Raw genomic sequence first — 7,775 nt, 5'->3', positions numbered from 1 at the left:
GACAAGGTGATTGCTTTAGGTATGCCCTTCACCATTAAAATTTCGGCTGAAATTAAGAAGGCTTAGGCCAACACTATATCTCTTTTAAACATTTTCCTGAAGTCTAATTAGTGATCTCATATTGAGTTTGCTTAGATGATGTAGGTCTCTGTCTGCGTCTGATTGTGCTTGTTAAGGCCTGAGTTTGACTTGATCTGATTGTTTTTCATCTTGGAATTTCACAATATATCAGAAAACATTATGCATCTACATAAAGTTTTCTTACTAACTATAATGATATGATGATTGAAAACAATCTCATTCCAACAGCTTCTCAAAATACGAATTAAAAAAAAATGCAACAGAAGAAAATAAAACAAGGATTTTAAAGCGTAATAAGACAGTTTTCCCGTGCATGCTTTGGTTCTAACAAAACAAGAAGTTTCATTAAAAAAATTAAAAAAAAAAAAATACAAACAAACAAACAAATAAAGAAATCAAAACGCAAAAGAACCCTAGACCCACGTGATATCTGGGTCAGACGAAAGCTTAACCAAGATCCATTCTGCGGGACTGTATTTGGTAGTCTTTTGGGCCTGTATATTTACTGTGCACAACACACACCAATATACATAGCTGCTTCATTCAGTTTGGAGGGTTGTACTTACGAATATGATCCTGAAATTCATATGAAGAATTAGGATTCCACCACTGTTTTAGTTCATGAGCTGATCCCTTTCTTCCGAACTTATCAAAAAATCCTTCTGTTTCTCGGGGGAATTCAACCTTATTAATGGTCAGAATTGCTGAAGGAAGGAGATGCATTGCTTCTGAACTTGAATCCATTCCCAACAACATCCTCATAGTCTTCATTGCTGCAACCTTCTCAAGTTTTCGAAATCCAATCTCCAACATCTTCTGCCTAGATTGAAAGTAGTCAATATAGGCTGAACAAAAAATATCATTTGGGTGCACAAAAATGTGAGGAACCCAATTAGATAATGCATTGAAAGCTAGCGTGTCATTTGCTTGAGCCTCCTGATCTTTATGATCCTCTCCAAAATGGCTGAGGATTAACTTTAAACCATTCTTTGCAAGCTGGACCCCCAACTTCACAAATTCATTCTTGAACCACCTCATTATGAGGTCAGAGCAGAATGGTGGATTGAACAGATAAGCTTCAATCCGTTTACTAGTATCAGTAGTCTTCTTGGCTATTTCCTTTCCTGCAAGCAATGCTATAGCTGCCCCCAGAGAGTGTCCAGCCACCCACACTCTTTCACCTCCATGCAAATCAACCATGTGCTCAATGTAGTTCTTTGCTTTTTGAAAGCGGGAACTCTTGTGAAGTCTGTTCGCCAAGCACAGCCTGTCTAGCTTGAGGTCCTCTTTCGCTGTCTTTCCTTTGAGTATTGTGCCACGAAAGGCTATAACAAACTGTGGGATGTTTGGAAGAGATTCGCCTTTATATTCAAAAGTGGCACCAAATATGGATTTGTCATTTTCGTCTATGAGCCAAGAAACTAATATGAACTTGAAGTTGAGGTTGTCGTACCAACGTAGAGCAAGAGAAGATTCCTCATGGGAAAGAATGTACACTGCCTCAACCAAGCAGGCAATAGCAGAAATTACGTGACATTTGTTGTTCCTGCAAAGAGATTGTAAAATTAGAGTCAGTTCAATATAGTTTGAGGCTTAAGGCAAAAAGTTATGCAAGGCCTTTTATATTTAGGATAAAACTTAGATTTTCCAAGGGCAATTAAATTCAAGCATTCAAGTGTTTGAATTCAATTGGAAGATTAGTTTCTCAAAAAAAAAAAATGGAAGATTAGAGAAAATTGGAGGATCTAATTTACTCTACTTAAAATATTGTACCAAAGTTTTACTATTATATTTATTAAATAAATTTATTTAATACTAACCAAATCAATGTTAATTTGGATAATTGAATACATTACTTAATGAAACTAACCAAACCAAGGTTAATTTCACAAATCAAATAGTTAGGAAAACAATATTTTAGAGGATAACAAACAACTATGAGATGCATCTGGTGTAATCAACCAATAAACTGGTACTTGTACCCCCATCATTTTTCATGGGCCAAAATCCGAATGAGTTCATAGAATGCACCAGATTTCAACATCAACCCAGCAAAAATGACCAACCTTTTTTTACTCAGAAATGGGCTTTCAGGGGATACCAAAAAGAAAAAAAGAAAAAAAGAAGAAGAAGAGGAAATCAAAAGAAGAGAAAGATTATACTGATGAGGTGGTTTGGTCAAAGAATAAGCCTAGTGACACTTCTTTTACAACTTGTTGAGATGACAAATTGTAAGTGGTTAACAATAAAAGTATTGTTAGTGGTGGACTTAACAAGAGTAATTTGTTTTTGTTATACCAAACAGATTTTACAAACAAACAACATTAAAATGATCAAGAAACTCTATGTTTTAACGGTTTATTTTATTTTATTTTATAATTTTAATAAATAAAAAAATTTCTATCTGCATGCTAGCTAGTTATATCACTTTCATTTATATCTACCTCTTATTCTCTAAGCATATTTTCCTCCTGATTAATTGCGAGTCAAATAAGAGCAAAGTGGGTTATCTATTCTCTCCTGGGAGGTGCAAATAATATCGAACCACTAGGCTGTGGCAATACAGATTTTTAGTTTACTCAGGTGATTAAAATCAAAGATTGGCCTAGCCTGTATGTTCAGAAAAATGAAACCATGAACAAGGTATGCTATTTTGGATGGGTTAATGAACTATTGTGAATAAGAACAGCTGCAAAAGAGTATATCAGCCAATTTTGATAATTTTTTACCGAGCACAGGTACGTTTAAGAGAGAGTTTTGACCAGTGGTCAAAGCGAAAATCATATACTCAGGATGCATTGGAAATCCCCTAGCAGTTGATAACACCCTGTTAGTGAAGTATTGGTTAATGTTCTTACCAGTTAAAATCTTCGATACGTGGTGGTTCTGATGGTTCTGATTCTTCTGAATGGTGGACAATTTGCCCCTTTGAAGGCATTACTCCTTATGTTCCTTTCTTCTTGATTTCCTTTGAAATAAGCTGCCATGGGAGAAGCAAAAGCACAGGATTGAAATAGTTTATGGAGCCAATTTATGTTCAACATAATTAGATATATATGTACGAGTCAATTGCTAATTGAATATAACATGTTTTATGAGCACCAAGTCAAACATTACAAAATGTCCCCCCTTTTATTTTATTTAATTTCTATATGTTCGATTCTGAATGAAGGGAGAATTTGTTCAAATTAATACTAGAGCATTGTGTTGTACAAGCATTTGAAGTATATATGAGATATGCGTTATAAAAAAAAAACAAGGCATTCTTATTTTGTGAAGCATGACAAGATCAAATTAAAACATGACTTTACTTATCAAAAAAAAAAAAAAAAATTAAAACATGACTTCACATAGGAGATTTTGTCAAATCTTAAGTCATTTATAAGTACCAATATAGTGAATGAAAATTTCCATCTTCCTGTGTATGTATGTCATTGAATATAAGCAAAGGCATGGACTCTATGTCAGATAATCTCATCTATGTTCTGTACATTATTACAGCAGATGTCGGGAAATTATTCTCTGATTAAACTTAGATTTAACAAAAGCATTGCATTCCACTTCAAGAATCTTGCTTTGCCATTATACTGCTGCAGAGGCTACCTCTTTTTCGTACTACCCGCTTCCATTTTAGCCTGTACCTCATCATTGTTATTATAACGGGGAAATTACATTAATTTCACTCCTTAAAATATTCTCCTTTTTTATTTACACCATAAAATATGAGAATGTATATTTACCTTTCCCTAAACTATTACTCATGTAACACTTGCCTCTTTAAATTATGAGAATGCATACTTACCCCCCAAAATTATTACCTGTGTAACATTTTGCACCTTCTCTCATAAGTAATTATTTAGAAAAGTAAGTGTGTATTCTTATAGTTTAGTGGGGTAAGTGTAAAATGGGTATAGTTTAGGAGGTAAAATGTGTATTTTCATAGTTTAAAAGTGTAAGTGTAAAAGAGAGTATTGTTTAGGGAAATAAGTGTGCATTCTCATAATTTATGAGGGAAAGTGTAAAGAGATATGCTACGTCTACAACAATTTTACAACATTTTTACAATAAATCACAGATAGTTAGTTGTTATTGGTTCAAATTTGAAACTAACAGTAAGATTACTTTTTTGCTCCAACAATAACAACCAGTAACAACCTGCCACTTAGGATTTGTTGTAAAAATGTTATAGACATATCATTTCTTAAGTGTAAAATGAAGTATAGTTTAGGGCGAAAAAATGTAATTTTTCCTATAATAAAAGAAACCTGCTAATTTTGGTTATGTTTGACAGCACACATACGCCAACAATTATGACACATCCAAAAAACAAATCTATAAATAATATAAAAGACGTTTTATGACCTTACAAAGATTTGACACCTACGCTTTTGAGAATTCACAATTTTACATTTGAACATCAATTTTTTATTAATTAAAATTTTTAGTTTAAATTTTGACCTTCTACACCGATAACCCCTTTGACCCTCGATAAGCCCTCTCTCTCTTTCTCTCTCTCACACACACACAAACATCGGACTTTGAAGCTACGAAGGGAAGGTCAGATGGAAATAGTAGAAGCTAAGTTTGAGTTAACCAAGGAACCTGAGTCCCAATGGGAGGATTTGGCTGTTCATGATTTCTCAGAGTATTCTGAGAGTAAATTAGAACCGGTAGATGATGGTTACAAAGTATCTTCTTGATCCTCAATTTTTATTTGTTTTACAAACAATTGAAGAGAAAATGATTTGTAAGAGACTTTTGGGTACGCCCTATGCCCGTAGGTAAGCATTTATATTATTCTAATGCTTCAATTGGCGGATAGGAAAAGGAGTGAAAACAATAAAGTGTTGGAATTATGTGGTTAAATTATTAAATTTACCATCTTCTAATATCTTAAGTTTTTGGGACAATGGATAATTTAACATGGTATCAGAGCATGAGGTCCTGGGTTTGATCTCTGATTCCTTCACTCTACCTTCCATTTAAAATCCCCTGCATTAGGCCTCACCTATTAAAAGCAAGTTTGAGCTCACATGTGAAGGAGAGTGTTAGAATTATGTGGTTAAATTATTAAATTTACCATTTCTTAATAGAGTTTTTGGAAGAATCAGTAATTTAACATGAAGAACAAAAATCTCAATCTTAGATAACAAAAAATAAAAAAGAAAAGGGTAGTAGAGTTTCTTTATGTGACTAACTAGGATTAGCAAAAAATGATAAGATATAGTCTAATTATTTGATAGAGTGATTTAGGTCTATTATAAATTTTATTACAGTTTGATTAAAGGCTAATGATTTAAGGTGGATTCTATCACACAACATAATATTTACAAACATTTTGAGAATTATTCTACAATAATAAGGGGTTAACATAGTTGGCCATAAACTCATTAGGGCTTAAGTCTTTTGGGTAAAGTAGTGTCCTTATATGTTATACTAACTACTCACTTGGAGGATCCTTGAGGTGTTATCACCCTAACAAATGGTATCAGAGCTTAGGTAATGCGAAGGTGGCGAGGTGTTCGGGTCAGTTCCCATGGATGAGCGTGCGGAGCTGACACATGATTCCCATGGATGGCATAGGGGTCTATGGATGACGTGTTGGTAATGGAAAAAGCCCATAAGGTAAAGAGGAGCTAATAAAACTTGTTCGTGGCCAACAAAGAGGCATAGACTCACACGTGAGGGAGAGATTATTGGAAATAGATGTATGAGTGAAATCCTACATTAAATATGAATATCAAGAGGAATTAGTTGATATAGCATAGTTGGGCATAAGCTCATAAGGGCTTAAGTCTTTTGGGTTAGATGGTATCCCTATATATTATATTAACTACTCACTTAGAGGCTCCCTAAGGTGCTATCCCCTTAGCACTTTACTAAAAACAGAATCCATGGAGCTGCCCATATATGAAGACGGGGCAACAAAAGAAGAAGAATATCTAAAGAATTCTTTCAATTTTCTGACAAAACTTTCTTAAAATTAGACTTGCAAAACATTCACATACATTTTAGAAAAACAATTTTGCTAAATATTGTGATCTTTTAACGTTCTTTTCCAAACATAATTCTAATAGGATAAAACTTAGAAAGAGTTTCTTAGGCGTTGTACATTAGATTTGTCAATTAAATTCAAACATATAATTGCATTGATCAATGAAGCACAAAACATATTTAATTGCATTTTTCAAGCAAAATCAAATGCTATCTTGCACAATCACCATAGTTACAAAATTATTAACGTCATCTACTTTTTCTAAGTATATTATGTAGCAAAATTTTGCCACTAAACTATAATGATATGATGATTGAAGCAATCTGCAACTCAACAACATATCAAAATATAAAGATTAAATAACTGAAGAATTTTTCAGATCTCGTTCTTAATAGTTTTTTCATGCGTCACACGGATTTGCAACTAGTAATGTATATCACCCAACTCAGATGCAACTCAGACGGCATTTCCCCTCATGTCCAAAGCTAAGACTAGTTGAAATTATCAATCTCACGTCTTGCTGCGTTTCTCAATTTCAAACTTGAGAATGAGCTATCAAGTTTTTAAATAGCTAACTACTTATGAGCAGATCTAGGCCAGACTAGAGCACTCTGGAGCCCCAGTGAAATCATTAACTCACATAGGTTGAGGTAACAGAGCATCTATGAGGTCCATATACAAAAATTTGAAGAATTGAAACTAAAAATTTCGTTCTCCCATCTTATCTTATCTACCAAATGTATGACGACTTTACAAGCNGGGTATTTTGGTAATTTTATGTGCTTGCAAGCAGATTTCTCAATGTTGAATTTCCATACTAGCTTGGATAATCAAACAACAACAACAACATCAGCTATGCTAAAATCTAAACAACAACAGGAGAATCAACTAAAATCACAATAGTATAATTAATCAATAGGATAATTAATAAATAAAATAGAAAAAAATATAAGTGAATCTCAATAAAAAAAAAAAAAAAAAAACACTAGAAGCAAAATCAAACACAAACATTAAAGTTTAACACAACAGGGTGAGCTGAAAACAAAATAAAAAATAACCCTAAAAGTAAAATCAAATAGCAAAGAAAAAAAAAATGAAACATTAGTGAACTCAAAACAAAGAAAAATAGAATGAGAAAATACCTTAGAAATCTTTGAGCCTTTGGGATTTTGTCCTTTACTAGGCTGAATCTCTTAAAACACCCTTGAAATTACAAGAAAATAACCTAAAAAGAAAAAAAAAATAGAATCAGCAAGAAACAATCAATGAACTCAAAATAAAACCAAAAAAAAATTAAGGTTAGAGTTACAAAAGAGAGAGCTACATAGTGGTAGAGGAACAGAGATGACAGAGATTGATTTTGTGAGACTCTAGGACTATAAGAAGTTTTTCTCTGTGACTGTGAGAGAGTGAGAGTCTTAGACTATGAGACTTAAGAGAGAGTAAGTCAGAGGAGAAGTATTATTAATTAATGGAAGGTTAGGTGAGAGAGGGAAAATTTAGGGTTTGTTCAACAAGATTGGGGGTGTAGAAAAATTATGTGGATGAGTCTCCAACATGTGCGGTGTGGTGGGCCTTTTTATGATTTTGGGCTAGACTTCCTCCTGCTGTGTTGAGGCCCAAATATTATGGATAGGAGAGTTGGGACTGGTCCAATTGCAATTCACCTTGGTCCAGCTTGTGCACAAACTATGCCCCG

The 7,775-nt window shown here is 33.6% G+C and overlaps 1 protein-coding gene across 1 annotated transcript; it reads right to left on the bottom strand.

Annotated features, from left to right (window-relative positions):
* Positions 1 to 336: 336 nt before the first annotated feature.
* On the bottom strand, positions 337 to 7,258 carry LOC112035074 (GDSL esterase/lipase At4g10955). Its single transcript, XM_065767127.1, has 3 exons — positions 7,219 to 7,258; positions 2,940 to 3,061; positions 337 to 1,627 (listed from the first exon to the last, which is right to left on the bottom strand). Exons 2-3 carry the CDS (start codon positions 3,017 to 3,019, stop codon positions 625 to 627), a joined length of 1,083 nt encoding a protein of 360 aa, XP_065623199.1. The 5' UTR covers positions 3,020 to 3,061; positions 7,219 to 7,258; the 3' UTR covers positions 337 to 624.
* Between the last annotated feature and the right edge of the window lie 517 nt (positions 7,259 to 7,775).

This window comes from Quercus suber, unplaced genomic scaffold, assembly GCF_002906115.3.
Source record: "Quercus suber isolate HL8 unplaced genomic scaffold, Cork oak 2.0 scaffold_774, whole genome shotgun sequence".
Classification (NCBI taxonomy): Eukaryota; Viridiplantae; Streptophyta; class Magnoliopsida; order Fagales; family Fagaceae; genus Quercus; species Quercus suber.
Note: the sequence above shows the minus strand (reverse complement) of the source record. Positions and strands in the feature narration are given on the sequence as shown.

What these genes read in the sequence shown, in the direction of transcription:
- LOC112035074 (XM_065767127.1), bottom strand. Translation starts at nt 3,019, where the DNA reads ATGCCTTCAAAGGGGCAAATTGTCCACCATTCAGAAGAATCAGAACCA. An exon ending in CGTATCGAAGATTTTAACTG is followed by an intron (nt 1,628 to 2,939) that starts GTAAGAACATTA and finishes ATCTCTTTGCAG; the next exon opens with GAACAACAAATGTCACGTAA.